A 17,204-nucleotide genomic window follows, 5' to 3' on the forward strand; every position below is an offset into this window, starting at 1 on the left:
GGGCAGTGAAGGGCCTCAGAAACTGACCTTCACACTTCTAACCTCCTAACTTAGGTCAGTAAGTAAGTGTTAGTCGCTCAGTCATGCCCGACTCTTTGCGACCCTGTGGACTGCAGCCCGCCAGGCTCCTCTGTCCATGAGATTTTCGAGGCAAGGATACTGGAGTGGGTTACCATTTCCTTCTCCAGGGGATCTTCCCCACCCAGGAATGGAACCCGGGTCTCCTGCACTGCAGGCAGATTCTTTACTGACTGAGCTACAAGGGAAGCCCTTAACCTCCTTACTTGGTTGATGAAATAAGTGGAGGAGGCCCACAGAATGCCGAGAGAGAGGGAAGATGATGTGGACATCCGGATGAGAAGCCGCTTCATTTTCTCCTGGCAGCTGGGCTTCTTCAGGCCCAGAGAAACCCAAAGCCGAGCCTGATGGGACCTGCAAGCCAGGAGCGCGTGCCAGGGGCTGGGAGACCCAGCAAGACAGGAACTCTGCCCCGTGTGGGGCCAGGGGCTGCGGCCCAGAGGGCGAGCTGGATCCTGCCGCCTCCCTCACGCGCTCTAGAAGTCCCTGGACTCGGCCACGGGTAACTCAAGAATTCCAGAGAGCCGGGCCTGGCAGAGGCGGCTGCCGTCCCAAGTCAGGATTAAATTAAAACCAAAAGAGCCCTGGGGAGAAAGCCAGAGGCTTCCCGGCTCGCTCCATGTTCATTTCCTCTCCTTAATGTCTGCTCCTGGAAGTGAGAGAAACATCTCCTCCTCCTCACCCTGCTGACAGGCCCCAGGCCCCACCCCTGGGATGTGCTTTCTTGGAGGGGCAGCCCCGGGCCCCCCAGGCTCCTGACTTAGCTCAGGACGGGAAGTGGGAGGCAGGACCCCAGGAGATGGCAGAGCCGCAGCCCCTCACACATCACTTCCCAGCTGACAGCCCCCAGACCCTGCTGCTTGCTGTCCGAAGTTTGCTTTCAGGGGAAGCCCCGATCCGGAAAATGGGGGGAACCACAGAGGTGCGCGTGTTCAGCTTGAGTGAGGTTCCTTCATTCGGTCGGGAGTCCTTCCTGGCGTCCTCATGTTCTTCTGGGGACTGGAGATCCCTAAGCTGTCCCTTTGGGGTTTCTAGAATATCTTTTATGCTTCCAGTAAGCCCCCTCCCCCCGGCCCCACTGCAATTTGAACCAAAATTTTACATCTATCTACTTCTTAGAAACAATACATAACTGATTAGCTCCATTGATTTGTATAGCAAGGCTAAGACATCACACATTTGCATTTCTCTCGCCTGTGACAGGAGGGTGGGGGAGGGGGGCCAACCGCCTCAGCATCACTCGGGAACTTGTTAGAAATTCAAATTCTTGGGCCCCATCCCAGAGTAAGCCGAAGATTGAGAACCACTGACATATGGCATCTCAATTGATTCTCACAACAGACCTGCAGTTTCACATAATTCATATTTGACAGATGTAGTAACCAAGATGCTAAAATTTTAGTTTTTTTTTTCTTTTTTGCCTAAGGCTACAGAGAACTCAGGCATCCAAACAGGCAGAGTATAGGACGCTCTCTCCAGAAAATCAGGACCCGTTCGCTTGTCTGTTTTCATGGTCTCAGCTACACTTGCAGGCCTGACCTCAAGCAGACTCTGTGCTGTTGGTCATGAGGGTTCGGGGTGTGGAGTGCGTATGTGTAGTCCTCAGTTGCTCAGTCATGTCCAGCTCTTTGAGACCCCATGAACTGTAGCCCGCCAGGCTCCTCCGTCCATGGGATTCTCCAGGCAAGGATACGGGAGTGGGTTGCCATGCCCTCCTCCATGGGATCTTCTGGACCCAGTGATCGAAGCTGCGTCTCTTATATTTCCTGCATTGGCAGGTGGGTTCTTTACCACTAGTGCCATCTGGGGAACCCCAGGTGTAGAGGGACCCACACAAATCCATTCGCACAGATGGAAACCGCCCATGGAAGACAGGTCAGTAGTACCACGTCCAGATGCAAAGGTGGCCAGTATGTGAGGTACATCTGCCTACTTCTTTCCAAAGGGCTGATGACCAATCCCGGGCTTAGTCCTGAAAACCAGGAACCGCTGAGCTAAGTGAAAGTGCAAGTGTTAGTCGCTCAGTCGTGTCCGACTCTTTGCAACCCCATGGACTGTAGCCCTCCAGGCTTCTCCATCCATGGGATTTTCCAGGCAAGAATACTGGGGTGGATTGCTATTTCCTTCTCTCAGGGATCTTCCCGACTCTAGGATCGAACCTGGGTCTCCCGCATTGAGGGCAGACTCTTTACCGTCTGAGGAACCAGGGAGGTCCTAGAGTGAATGCAATTCAAAATAAACATGTTAATAGTTAGCATTTGTTGAGAGTCTATTATATATGCAACATTATGCATATATCTTTTTAATCTCAGTTGTAACTATTCTATGAAGTAAATTCTGTCCTAGATGAATAAACTGATAAATTTAAACAGTTTTCTATGATCCTCACATAAATGCAGAAATGCAGTGTTCCCAAGTTGGCACTGAATAAGTTGAAGTCCTCTGATCCTGCGTTCACGTGAGAAATATACGGTGATAATATTAACATGGTTAATCCAGTTTATTACCACTGACAACAGACCTTCACGTCCCTCTTGCCTGCAACCTAGAGTTATCAAGTATTACTGGCCCCATTTTATAGATGCCTGTGTGGTAAGTCTCTTCAGTCGTGTCTGACTCTTTGCGACCCCATGGACTGTAGCCCACCAGGCTCCTCTGTCCATGGGATTCTCCAGGCAAGAATACTGGAGTGGGTTGCCATGCTGTCCTCCAGGGGATCTTCCCAATCCAGGGGCGGAAATCACATCTCTAGTGACTCCTACATTGACAGGCGGGCTCCTTACCCACTAGCGCCACGTGGGACGCCCGCTTTGTAGATGAGGAGCTTGAATTTCAACTGAGCCATCTCTTAAGTGCTTTTAAGTTCATAAGCCAGACCTTTCCCCCACTCAGAGTGCAGCCGGTCTCGGATGGGGTCCCAGAAATCTGGGCCCCCCTGGGCCAGATTAAGCGGTGACATGGTGTTTGCAAGCGGGAGTGCGCCAGAGTATGTATGGCTTTCAACTTGAAAAGCTCATCTCCCACCATGGCTAAACCAGGCCTAGTGAGATGTAGATACATAAATATCTCCTTTACGCCCGGTCCCGGGGGAAAGATAGAACCACATAAATCCGATTAGCTTACCCGGATGCGGGCTGCTCTCTCTCTTTGAAGTCCAGTGGGTGAAGATAATGTCATTTGCACGTGGGAGCAGTCGTTTCCGGGGCTGAAGGAAGGGTCCCCCGCGCTGAGAGCCGGTGAAGCACAGGTGGACCATGCGGCCCGGAGGTTTGTCCATCGGGCTGCAGGGCCAGGTCCTGCCCCCCCCAGTCACGTCCCCTCCTCCTCACCCACCCCTGCCCTGCGATGTCCCCAAGCAGGACATCTGCTCATCTCTGTAGAAGCTCAGCTTGCTGCTAAGGAGCGGGATCCTGCTGCCCATTTACCTAGAGGCAGAGGGAAGAGTAGAATGGCCTCCAGAGGTGACTCAGGAGACTGGGGGTCTGCAGGAGCAGTGTCTTCCGCAGTGTTTACAGCAGTCCTCACACTCTGCATGAAGGGGGTAGCGTGTGTGTGCGTGTGTGTGTGTGTGTGTGTGTGTACTCCCAGGAGCAAACAGGTTGGAAATGGCCTTTTATAGTTGATGAAACCTATCACCTTCCACAGGCTTCCCTGGTAGCTCAGCTGGTGAAGAATCCCCCTGCAATGCAGGAGACCCCGATTCAATTCCTGAGTCAGAAAGATTCCCCTGGAGAAGGGATAGGCTGCCCACTGCAGTATTCTTGGGCTTCCCTGGTGGCTCAGACGGTAAAGAATCTGCCTGCCGTGCGGGAGACCCCGGTTTGATTCCTGGGTCAGGAAGATTCCCTGGAGGAGAGCATGGCAGCTCACTCCTGTATTTTTGCCTGGAGAATCCCCGCGGGCAGAGGAGCCTGGAAGGCTACAGTCCACTGGGTCACACAGAGTCGGACACGACTGAGCGACTAAGCCAGCACAGCACAGCGTCACCTTTCACAAACCCCAGAGGAACTGACGTTCCAACAGCTTGATGATGTTCTATCTCCCGCACCTTCAACCCTCACCACTGCCTTTTCCACCCAAGACCCACTGCTACCTCCAGACAGTCAGCAGAACCATCTCATAACCCAAGGAGTCTGTGTATCCCCTCTTTCCTAGGAGAAGAGAGTACACCTGGGTACCAGCCACATCTTTCCTTTGCCCTAGAGAATGCAAGGAAGGATGTGATTCTGTCTGGCCCGAGAGAAATAGCCAAAAAAACAAGCAAAGCCTGAGATTCTTTTCTCCAGGGTCAGTCTCAGAACCCTCTTTAGGCATTTGGAAACCCCTAACCATCACACTTTAGCTTAGTCCCAGAGAGTCTGCAACAGCAGACCATGGGAATTTTTTTTTTAATAAAATTTTAGAATCTCTTTAAAAAATACATAAAAGTACTCATAAAGTCTACTTATGATTCTTCAACTTTCAGGCTGAATCAGACAACCCAGCCCGAAAGATGAGGGTGTATGTGGGTATGTAGGTGTGTATTTATGCATGTACACATGCATACATGTATTTTTGTCATGATTAATAAGATTCTACAAACTTGTTCAATACCCTAAGACATCATACTCCCAAAAGTACGTCTTAAAGACTCAGCTCGTGAAATTTGAATTTGTTCTCTGAGCTCGTTAGAGGTGAAAAACAACAGGTCATCCTTTACAATATATCAACTAGTTCTGATTCTGAAAATCTGTTCTCTCCCTCTCTCTCTTACAGGTACACACACACACACACACACACACACGCAAACATCCCTTGCTGTACCTCAGTCTTATTTCCAGTCTAAATTAAAATTCTGATTTATTAGACTCAATGAGGATTTTTAGCTACTAACAGGAAATAGTATCTCCTTTTCTATGGGATGTCTGGGTTTTCCTAAAGTCGTGTTCACTTTTTTTTTTTCTTGGCTATAAATATATGAAAGACTCTGTCGAGCGTGCCCTCGGGGAATGAAAGTAAAAGTACAGCAAAGAGCACGTTTATGGGTTGGCAGCTTGAGTGACCTGCTTCTAAACAGGGCCCCATCTGTTCTGGGGCTGCCTCGTGATGCTGTCTCCTGTGGAGACCTGCCCCGTGCCCTCACAGGCAGGCACCAAGGGATGGCTCCATGACCCCACAGGTTCTGCCAGACCCTCCTAGGCAGGCTTCTGTGGCAAACTTCTCCTGGACCCAGCTTTTCGTAAATCCTCAGGATTCCTCCTTAGAAACGGACATACCAATTTAGCAATCCTGTGACTCCAGAAAGTGACCAAATCAATCCCAGCTTTGGGAATCAAACTCCCACCCAAGTCTCTAGATGTCCGGAAGACAGGGATTTACCCTCATCTCGGAAGAATCTGGGACATTGGAGCCGAAAGGAGAGTTTGAGATAGTTTTGTCTGTTGCTTTACTTCCTTGATTTCCACTTACCTTCCCACAAGCCATGAGCAGCTGTCCACTACATGTCAGGAATGTCAGGAATGGGGATAAAGCGAGTAAGATGCAGCCTAGTCCTCAAGGCTCACAGGCCCGTGAGGAGGATAAGTCAGCAGGAAACCGCAATTGTGAGGGCTCAGTGCAGTCAGCCGGGGGCCCGGGGGTCAGGAAGGATCTGGGACCTGCCAGCACAGGGACGGGGTCCGGGTCGGGGGCAGCTTTACAAAGAAGGAGCCGCAGAGCTGAGTTTGAAGGCCAATTACCAGGTAATCAACTAAAGAGGGCTGAGTCGGGGGCCAGGAGGAAGATGAGGGGTGGAGGGGGAGTGTTTCCAGTAGAGAGAAAAGCATCTTCAAAGGACCAGAGGTTGATGAGTGAGGGCAATGACTCCTCAGGTCTAATCTTAAATTCCTCTGTGGTATGGCTGGACCTCGATGCACAGGAATCTCAGAGTAATAGGGACGCAGGGGCCAGACGGTGAAGAACGTCTTTCTGAGGCCCACTGCTTAAACCCACATTGAGCCAGAAGCCCCTGCCTCTGCCCCCCTCCCCCACCTTGCCACCCCAGGCCGTCCATTGTTCAACATTCCTGTGGTACCAAGGACTTCTTTCCTGGGATGCCTCAGGCATTGGAGAAGTACCATTTAGTGTTCCAGACTGTCCCACACCTTGATGGTTTTGAAAAGTGGTGTTGGAGAAGACTCTTGAGAGTCCCTTGGACTGCAAGGAGATCCAACCAGTCCATCCTAAAGGAAATCAGTCCTGAATATTCATTGGAAGGACTGATGCTGAAGCTGAAATTCCAATACTTTGACCACTTGATGCAAAGAACTGACTCACTAGAAAAGACCCTGATGCTGGGAAAGATTGAAGGCGGGAGGAGAAGGAGACGACAGAGGATGAGATGGTTGGATGGCATCATGGACTGGATGGACATGAGTTTGAGTAAGCTCTGGGAGTTGGTGATGGACAGGGAGGCCTGGCGTGCTGCAGTCCATGGGGCCGCAAAGAATATGACACACCTGAGCGACTGAACTAAACGGTCCCACCCCTTGAGGAAGTTCACCATCCCGCCCTGACCCCCACCTAAATACCAGTAGCGCCCTCTGCAGGAGAACAACAGAACAGCCCTACACCGTCCATCCCTAAAGAGCTACCACCACCACCATGGATCACAAGGGGACCAGGAAATAGGCGCCTCCTTCAAGACTTGGCCCAGCTGATCCTTGGTGACAGGACACGGTTGCACATGAAAGAGGCTGCGTGTCCTCACTGCCCCAGGCCACTGGGCAATGTCCTCCCGGAGAGGGAGAGAGTGGGCAGGGTGTGGAGCTGTGGGGAGGTGGCCATCTGACCTCTGGCAGAGAAACAGCTTCTGGGAGAAGAGCTGCGGGACATCACTCTCCTCCTTGCGTCCTGCCTCTCTCATGGTCCTTCCCCGCAGTCTGGGCCCACCAAGAGTTTCTTTTGTTTCTGTTTTGTTTTCCAAAGCCACATGGTCTTCACGCCAGGCCTGGTAATGAACTGAGCAAGCGTTTAGAGTATTGCTAGTTGGGGCGGGAGGGGGCGCGGTGGGTGTAGTGGGGGCTTTATCCACCTCCTGGAAAGACTGCTCAGCCAGAGCTGGGAGCTGAGGCTGCCGATAACAGATGGCCTTGGGCACGGACGGTGCAAGCGGGTGGGGAGCTGGAGCCCAGTGGGGAGTTGCAACCAGCGGTGGGGGCGTCCAGGCTGGGGACAGGCACGTGTGGAGCCTCGTTTATCCTGTGTCTCAGGAGATAAAATTTCCGCAACCTGCCACATCAAGGCTTGAAAATTTAATTCCTCAATGGTAACATGTGCACCAGATTCAGGATGACTTGTGGGCTGGGGATGATGATCTCAAAGCCCCAGAGCTAAGAGATAGGTCTTACGTCCCCTGCCAACTCCACGTGCCCCTTAAACGAGGAGCGTCCTCAGGGGCAGCCCGCCTGGTTGCAGGGGGTCTGGCTGGGCATCGAGGGCCTGTCCCCCAACCCGGGCTTGGGGAGTAGGGAGGTGTGAGCCAGGACAGACCAGACGGAGGCCTTCTGCTTGCTCCCCAGGACTGCCCCCAGCTGGTCCCCACCGAGGAGATCCTGATACCAGTTGGGGAAGTGAAGCCAATCACCCTCAAGGCCCGAAACCTGCCCCAGCCTCAGTCCGGCCAGCGGGGCTATGAATGCGTCCTCAACATCCAGGGGGCAGTCCACCGGGTCCCCGCCCTGCGCTTCAACAGCTCCAGCGTCCAGTGCCAGAACAGTTCGGTAAGAGGACCGGGGCCCAGGCCAGCCAGAGCCAGCTTTTGTCTTGCACCTGAGCCAGGGCCTCAGCCTGGCCTCCCCCCAGCTTCTAGAACCTTCCGAGTCCACAAGCGACCCACGTCCGCAGAGACAGAGGAGTGTATACAGACACCCAGGTTTCCTCAGCAGAGCAGGGCAGGTGATGGAGGGAGTGGAGGGCTGCAAGGACCCCCGTGGCTTAAGTTGAGGGCTTTGCGCCCTCTCCGAGTTGAAAGAGTACCTCTAAGCCTTTGGTGAAACTTTTTTAGCACCAGTCAATGTGACCCCAGAGCCTGCCCCGGTTCGGGGAGTGGATGCAGGGAGGGTACCACACGGGAGGAAAGCTGCAGAAGGGACCAGGGGAGGTAGGAAGGCCATGGCGGGGGGCGGCGGGGTGGGGAGGAGGAGGACACAGTGAACCTCAAGAGCAGCAAGGGTTAAACCGATCCCGAATGCCAGACGGAGAGCCCCACAAGGTGTTTCATTATCCTGCTGGCCCAGAGAAGATCTTTTCATCTGCCAGCTCCCTGTCTCTGCCTGTGGGGGGTCAGCTAGGAGATGGCGGTGGGAGGAATGTGACAAAGTTGCTGAGGGAAGGTAATTCGCCTGCGAGCGATAAAGAGAATCTTGGGCCTCTTATCAGGGAGCTGTCGGGTTCGCAGGTCACCGGCGCTTGATAGAATTTGTAATCGGTGGAAGACCGCCCAACACCGGAGGAAGGTGGGAGATGAGAAAGCCGTGGAGCACAACAAAGGGAGGAAGGCGGCGGGAAGCCGGGGAGAGGGGCGGGCTGACGGTGACAGGCCCTGGGAGCCGTGTGGCCAGGCCGGGCAGCCCCCCCAGCTGGGAGTCCCGGGGGGTCTCCACTGAGGCTCGGGAGCTGGACCACCAGAGGGGCGGTTCTGATGTGTCTGAGGTCTTGAGGGCCCCGGGCGGGATCGGCTTGGGAGGAAGTCCACTCCTGGCTGCAGCTTGGCAGTCTTCAGGGGTTGGGCTGCTCAGAGGTGTGCCCACAAAGCTCTGGGCACGGTCCCTAGTGGACTGGTGACCGAAGTAAAGCTCACACGCGGAAAGAAAGGGCCTTGCAGGGCCCGGCCGATCAACTGCCGAGGCACTGCCGTTCATTATGCACGTGCTATGTCAGGGCTTTGCGGGGCGTCCAGAGCGGTGTGTGGACTTCCTAAGAGACTTCCGTGGGTAAAAATGCAGTGCAGATCCCAGGAAGTGCCAGGTTCAAGACCAAACACCAGGGGACGGGGAGCATGGGGTGGGCTGGGAGGGAGGGCAGAGAAGACCCCTGGGGGGAGGTGCGTTTGAGCCAGGCTAAAAGAGGTAAGATGCTGAAGGTTGGAGGCTGTCGGGAGAGGGGAGGCATTGCTTGTGAGATGTGAACTGAACAGATGCAGCGAGGGGCTTAGGAGAGCTTGCTCGGAGACAGGGGCTCCAGAGGTTTCTGGAGGAAAGCTGTGGAAGCGAAGGTTGGAGAACTAAGCCTGGATTGGATCATAGGAGGTATTGAATGCCAGCAAAGGGGTCTGAGCGGGATCCTGTTGGCATCCATGACTGGGAGTCGGAGGAAGGCACCGTAGGGATGATGTGAACCGTGCCTGGAGCTCCTGTCTCTCCATCTGCCTCTCTCTCGGTCCAAAGGGAACCAGAGTCCCTGGTTTGTTTCCTGGCACCCTGAGATGCTGGCAGCACCCTGACTCCCTGGGATAGAATTCCTCGTGACATGTGCCCCTGCCCCTCTCCCCACAGTACCAGTACGACGGCATGGACATCAGCAACCTGGCCGTGGACTTCGCTGTGGTGTGGAATGGCAATTTCATCATTGACAACCCTCAGGACCTGAAAGGTAGGCAGCTACTTCCGGGTCGAGTTTTGATCTTTCCCTGACCCTGAGAAAGACCAGGGCTGGAGGGATCAGAGCCGGCCGGCCGCAGTTCCATGAATAATACACTCCCCCTGTCCGTGGAGCTCTTCAGAGGCACCTAAAGCAACATTTGGCGCCATCAAAGGAGTCCTGTTGGGAACCCTGTTTTATTGCAACCAGAGCATCCGCTGGGTGGCTGCCGGCTCATCGCCTGTTCCTTTGGCTCCAGGAGACTTTGAAGTGTCTGTGGAACCTGCCCAGGAGAACAGCAGGCAGGAACGTCCTGCCGGTTTCTCTGGAAATGGAGATATTATTCCCAATGAGGACCTGGTTCCCCTGTCTTTGGCCTCAGTCTCTGTACAAAGAAGGCTTGTCAATCGGCTCCCGGGTCCTGAGGCAGGTGGGAGGGCCCAGCTGGCTGACTCCAGGGCACGGCTGTTGCAGGAAACCTCAGGAAGGAGCTGGGCTGATGCAGGAGGGGGCGTTCCATGAAAGGGCCTCATTCTGGTCCTGCAAACCCATGGGGAGGTCCTCCTGGGTGCCCAGTCGGCTGCCCTCCGTGCAGCATTCCTCCCAGCTCTCCAGAGTAACGGAAGTGACTCCAGTTTGATGAGCACTCTGGCTAGGCACTCACTGAGTGATTTATTTAGGATTTTTTTTCCTAATTGTCATAGGGCTGAGAAGGATGCCCTAGCATTATCGTCATTTGACAGATAAGGGAACTAAGACCCAAAGAAGCTGAGAGAGGGACCAAGACTGCTGGCTTTGGCAACACGGACACTAAAATTGGAAGAAGGCAGAGACCAGCCTGACCCGTGCACAAGATGATGCAAGCTTATAAAGTGCTCCATGTTTAAGACAAAGACTGTGTAGGATAACTTATATGTGGAATCTGGGTCGGGGGGAAATGCCCCAACTCATCAGAAACAGAGTGGAAAAGTGGTTGGACAGTTGGAGAACTAGGGAGAAGTTGGTAAAAGGGTACAAACGTCCAGCCCTAAGATGAATAAGAATCTAATTATGGCATGGTGACTCTAGTTGATATCACTGTGTTATGGAACTGAAGTTTGCTAAGAGAGTAGAACTTAAATGTTCTTAACTTTTGTGTGTCTCTGAGAGTAGAACTTTAATGTTCTTAACATCTGTGTGTTCTTAACATCTATTAATTAACTAGATGGGAGGAATCTTTTCCCTCTGTAGTGTATCAAATTATCACTTTAAATATTGTACAATTTTTTTTTTTTGTCAGTTACACCTCAATGAAGTTGAAAAAAGAAAGAAGTGGACCAAGGGTCAAATAATAAGAGTTAGGATTTAAACCCAGACAGTCTCATTTTGGAGCTCACGTCCTTCCTCCTATGGCTCAGGCCACTGTGAGATGTGAAACTTCCTCCCCCAGAACCCTGTCCTCTGACCCTGAGCCATGAGCCCCATGTCACGTTTCAGTTAGCTAGGGTTTTCACAAGCCTGTCCTTCAGGCTGAGGTCAACCCAGGGGCACAGAGAGGGACCAAGTCCCTGGGAGGACCTGCAAGTGCTTCAGCATCTCTTCCAGATGCTTCTGTCCCTGTGCCGGATGCTGCCATCAAAGTCAGAGCTCAGGCTGGGAGATTCTTCTTCTATTTCTCCTCATACCCAGGCCCAATTTTCTCAGTGCCAGGAGATAGACATTTCGCCTGCTGAGAATCTGGGCTTAGTTCCCAGAGGTTGCCTTTGCACCTGGAGTTTTAGAGGAAAAAAATGGCCACATCCAAGCTGTTGCATCAGAACCCTCCCTTGTGGCACCCAACAACTTTTAAGCAGCTCCTTGAATGCAGGGGCCATAGTGTCTTCACGCTCACCTCCCACCCAGGGCCTCGCTGTCCCTGGAGGCTAATGCACTGTGTTGGGTAGAGAAAGTCATGGTGCTTAAGGACTAAGGTTCCATAATCCAGCAAACTAGGGTTCGAATTCTGCCTCTTTCACTGATAGCTAGGTGAACTGACACCAATTACTGCTTCTGTCTACGTCCCAAGTTCACTCTCTGGGCAGTGGGGGGCCATCATGAGCATCAAATGAGAAATTATATGTGGACCATTCGTGCATGTTGATAAATGCAGTGTGGACCTGTTCATTTTGATTCCCATTTCCTGCCCTTTACCGTAAGAAACCATAGGATCAGGATGTTTCAATGTAGTCTCTGCTGCTGGGATTGAGGAATGCTTGGCAAGGCAGAGGAACAGGATGAGAATAAAGTGGAAGAATAAACCCATGGAAGAATAAAAAAATGCCCCTCCCCTGGGCCCTGTCCCTGGCCTCCAGATGCACACCACCCAGGCCTGCGAGCTCTTGTGTGCTTGGCCAGAACTGAGAAAGGGCTTTCCCAGTATCCCACTTCTAGAGGATTTCTCCTGGGACTCTGAATTCAAAACACCAGCAGACAACCAAGCCTCAGGCTCACAAAACAGTTCTGCCAGCTTGCCTGTCTAGGGCTTCTGAGTCAGTGAGAGACAAAACCAAAAGCATCTGCAGACTCCAAAAGTAGCCAGTTTGTCCTCTTTCGGGATGTTCTCTCCATCCACAAGACTGCGTCGACCCTCTTTCCTTATGGGCTAGCTCTGTCTCCACGCTGCCAGGCACGTGGCCTTACTTGAAAGCCCAGTTGACACCTCTCCCAGACCCACCAGGTCCCCTGTGTGCCCCCCTCCTTTCAGGACCTGCGTGCTAGCAGAACGGTGAGTGTCCCAGCTTAGGACACTAACCTTTAAACTCTGAGAGTCCTTACTTCTCTCTTTGAGCTTCATTTTTGCCTGAAATGGGGAAATCAGTCCTTACCTCTCTCAGCGAGGTCCATGTGTGCCAGAAACAGAGGCAGCAGCATAAGAATGTAGCTTGAGTTGAAAGAAAAGATAATAAACATGTATAGAACATAGGCTATGTTGCAGACACTGTGTTAATCACTGAATATACCACATCTCATTCAAACCTCACGAAAAACAATGATTACTGTGTAGATCACAACAAACTGTGGAAAATTCTTAAAGAGAAGAGAATTCCAGACCACCTCACCTGCCTCCTGAGAAATCTGTATGCAGGTCAAGAAGCAACAGTTAGAACTGGACATGGAACAGCAAACTGGTTCCAAATCAGGAAAGGAGTACATCAAGGCTGTATATTGTCACCCTGCTTATTTAATGTATATGCAGAGTACATCATGAGAAATGCTGGGTTGCATGAAGCACAAGCTGGAATCAAGATTCCCAGGAGAAATATCCATAACCTTAGATATTCAGATGACACCACCCTTATGGCAGAAAGCAAAGAAGAACTAAAGAGCCTCTTGATGAAAATGAAAGAGGAGAGTGAAAAAGTTGGCTTAAAACTCAACATTCAGAAAACTAAGATTGTGGCATCTGGTCCCATCACTTCTTGGCAAATAGATGGGGAAACAGTGGAAACAGTGACAGACTTTATTTTGGGGGGCTCCAAAATCACTGCAGATGGTGACTGCAGCCTTGAAATTAAAAGACGCCTGCTCCTTGGAAGAAAAGTTATGACCAACCTAAACAGCACATTAAAAAGCAGAGACATTACTTTGCCAACAAAGGTCTGTGTAGTCAAGGCTATGGTTTTTCCAGTAGTCATGTATGGATGTGAGACTATAGTTGGACTATAAAGAAAGCTGAGTGCCGAAGAATTGATGCTTTTGAACTGTGGTATTGGAGAAGACTCCTGAGAGCCCCTTGGACTGCAAGGAGATCCAACTAGTCCTTCCTAAAGGAGATCAGTCCTGAATATTCATTGGAAGGACTGATGCTGAAGCTGAAGCTCCAATACTTTGGTCACCTGATGCGAAAAACTGACTCCTTGGAAAAGACCCTGATGCTGGGAAAGATTGAAGGTGGGAGGAGACGGGGACGACAGAGGATGAGATGGTTGGATGGCATCACAGACTCAACAGACATGAGTCTGAGTAAACTCCAGGAGTTGGTGATGGACAGGGAGGCCTGGCGTGCTGCCGTCCATGGGGTCGCAAAGAGTCAGACATGACTGAGCAACTGAACTGAACTGATTGACTGATCCCCGAGTTACAGATTAGATACTGAATGCTCAAAGAAGTTAAATTCTTTGTCACGTCGCTAGAAAGTGCTGAAGCCACAAGGAAAGCCCTGATCCAATTTAATCTAGAGCCAGAATTCTTAAATAACAATATTTTCTGTCGTGCCTTTAAACGACTGCTAAGAGCCTCAATTTATTATTAATTCCCCATCAGTTATTCTTTGCAAGGATAATGACAGTCACTGGTGATATCCCTGGACGGGGCGGTCTCTGTCACACTCGCGAGAACAGGGTAAGCGGCGGGGAGTCCCCTGCAGCTCGCGGTGTGACCGCCCCGTCCGTCTCCCTGCAGTCCACCTCTACAAGTGTGCAGCCCAGCGGGAGAGCTGCGGCCTCTGCCTCAAGGCCGACCGGAAGTTCGAGTGCGGCTGGTGCAGCGGCGAGCGCAGGTGCACCCTCCAGCAGCACTGCAGCGGCCCCTCCAGCCCCTGGCTCGACTGGTCCAGCCACAACGTCAAGTGCTCCAACCCCCAGATCACCGAGGTAAGCCCCCCAGTTTCCCCGAGCGGGGCGGGATGGCCCCGGGCACTGAGCCTTTATGGAAGAATGCTTGATGTTGATGCGAGGGCAGGTAACGCCTCTCAGGGGTGTCCCGGTGGCCTGTGTCCGGGCATAAGCGACAAGCGTGTGGAAGTGTGTGCTCATGCACCTGCACAACCACGCGTGTGCCTCGGTGTGCGTGTGTGCACCAAGGAGGCGGAGCCAGCCCAGCCTCCCTGCCAGGCCAGCTTTGCCAGCGGGGGACGAGAAATTGGCTGGATGGCGGGTGAACGTTTCAGAAAAAACAGGCTCAGCTTTTCTCAGCAGAAATGTGATGTCAGGGGCTGCAATTAGCTCAGAGTTGCAAAGTTGAAAACAGAAGGAGAAAGCAAAGGCAGGCACTGCATTAGCCACCGCGCCATTTCCCCGGGTTTCCTTTCTGTCCCAATTTGTGTGTGCATTTTAATGGAAAGAAATAGGTAATTAATTATCCTGAGGGGGGAAAAATGATGTTTCCTGAATAGTCAGTTGCAAAAGAAGATGAATAGATGATGTGAATGAACACGCAGCTGCTTGGGGTTTGAATGGCCGGGGAGAGGAATAGTTGTATTTAACTTTGGTTGCTTTATGAGCTCATCACTCTTTACTGCTCCCACTTCACCGACTGTTGCTGGCACTTTGAAACTAATTACACATTCCTTATGATGACTAGGCATATCGGCCAGGGCAGGTACCACTGTGATTGCAAGTCTAAGAAAGCAAGAGCGGGGAGTTCTCTGCTGGTCCAGTGGGTTACATTCAGGCTTTCACTGCCATGGACCGGGTTCTAGCCCTAGTCGGGGAACTAAGGTTGCACAAGCCATGAAGTTTGGCAAAAAAAAAAAAAATTTTTAAAGAAAAGAAAAAAGAAAGCAGGAGCGGCTACTCCTTTTCTGCCTCTCCCCCGAGCAGCTGCCTTGTCCCTTTTCCTGCCTCATTTTCCCTGCTGGCCAAAGCAAGCCAAGTCTGGCTCTCACCTGTGTCAGAGTATTGGGAAACTAATGGAGCATCCCTGTGACCATTTTGCAGCTTCAGATCAGTTAAAATAAAAAAGAAGAAGAAAAAAAGAAGCCTCAAGATCAAATGAATGTTGTTAACCTACCATGAGGTATTCAAAGAGGGAGTAAATATTTGTTTGGTGTGCTTGGCACTGTCTTATTTAGCCCTCATAAACTCCATGAGAAGCCAAAATTCTCACCTCCATTTTACAGAGGAAGAAAACGAGGCTCTGAGTGATGGACTTGTCCAAGTTCACAATGGCAGAGCTTATATCTCAGCTCAGATATATTTAATTGTAAGAACATTTTTAAAGTGTCTAGGATTTGCCCAAGTAATATTAAACAAGAAGTGGGCTTCGACTGAGAGTCTAGGTCCGGGCAGCCGAAGAGTGTGGTTAGCAAGATGAGCAAAGATGCACAGGTAGAAAGCATCAATTAACCAAATGCTGATAGAACCTGGAGAAAGAGAGCACCTCAAAGCCTTGCTGAGAGCTAAATTAATTGAATGTGGCCGGAAGGACCAGCGGAAGGCAAGCTGTAAAGATCATGACTTTAAATGATATGATTTGCTTCTTGCTTTTGCACTAGAGGTAATTTAAGGAAAAATACTAGAACATGTTACTGTGGACGACTTGGTGGCTGAAGGCACACCAAAATGCAGAGCCCTGGTGCCTGACAGTGAAGAGAATACTCCTTGTTCAGCGCACCAGCCTTTAAGATCGAATGAGATTGTGTTGTTTGGGGGTTTTATTTCTGGAAGTAGAACCTGCCGTAAATTAGAAATCGATCTCCCAAAATAAAATCCTGTTTTGTATGATGGTAAAGTAAAAAAGAAGTGGGCTTCCCCATCCCTGACATCCAGCCTTCCTAGCGGGGGGACAGACCAGGTGCCATGCATCCACAGGGCTGTGAATCCCAGGGACAGTGAGGAGCTGGAGGAGCGCGTGTCCCTCTGCCCAGGTTCTCACCCGTCCCTGTAGGAAGGTGCTGTGAGGGTGTGGACACCGCCCCTCAAACACCGGGCTTCCCATTCTTCTCTTGGCCGTGCCCGCTGGCGGTGCCTGCTGCCTCTCTCCCCTGTCCTCATCTCACCGGCGAGGTGCTCACAGGGACTGCCGGGGGCGTCCCGGCCTCCAACCCCAGGCGGCTAGCTTGGAGCGGCTCAGGGCTCCGTGCCTGCTCCCTGATTCTAGTGATTTCCCGCAGCGGCCGCCCTGAGAACTTGCTCCGTTCTGTAATTCTTGCTGCGGCTGTGGTTCGTCTCTCTGCTTCTGCACCTGCGGTCCAGGGGCGTTTGAATCAGGCAGGAGGGACCCGTTTCCATCAGCCCCTCTCACCCTCGCCAACCTTGACTGCCGCCCCAGCCCCTCCCGAAGGCGGGCTTCTCCCGAGAAACCTCTGCCCCCACGCCCCTGCTCACTGACCCGGACTGACAGGCGGCTATGTTCCCGAGGACACCCAGGCTACACGATGCTAATTAACCCCCCGAGGTAATTAGGCGGTAATTGATTTTCCCAGTGAACGCAGCAGCAGGAGGTGGAGGCCCCGAGCAGTGGGGTCTCTCCCGTTGGTGGTTTCCAAGTAGAGGCTGTGGACAAAGAAAGAGCATCAGGGGAGAGAGACAAACCCACAGGGTGTCTCCAGCCACTGCAGGGCCGGCAGGCGCTCCGGACAGGACACGTGGGAGGGAGGAGCCCTAGCGGGAATGTTCTACCCGCGTTCAGCCTGCACTTCCTGCCCCCAACCAAGCCTCTTCTCCTCACAAAAGCCATTTTTCACTTTTTAAACTTTGCATGGTCGAGATAATTTCAGACTGATAAAAAGGTGCAAAAATAGTACAAAGAACTTTCGTATACCCTTCACCCAGATTCTCCAAAATTAGCAT

At 51.9% G+C, this 17,204-nt stretch overlaps 1 protein-coding gene across 1 annotated transcript in view; it reads left to right on the forward strand.

The window, feature by feature from the left end:
* The window catches only part of PLXNA2 (plexin A2), a 229,328-nt gene that overhangs the window by 156,135 nt on the left and 55,989 nt on the right, over window positions 1–17,204 (forward strand). The window contains exons 10-12 of the mRNA XM_043923288.1: window positions 7,617–7,817; window positions 9,591–9,687; window positions 14,095–14,285. Coding sequence (XP_043779223.1) covers window positions 7,617–7,817; window positions 9,591–9,687; window positions 14,095–14,285 — 489 coding nt within the window. The remainder of the gene's footprint in view (window positions 1–7,616; window positions 7,818–9,590; window positions 9,688–14,094; window positions 14,286–17,204) is intronic.

This window comes from Cervus elaphus, chromosome 14, assembly GCF_910594005.1.
Source record: "Cervus elaphus chromosome 14, mCerEla1.1, whole genome shotgun sequence".
NCBI lineage: Eukaryota > Metazoa > Chordata > Mammalia > Artiodactyla > Cervidae > Cervus > Cervus elaphus.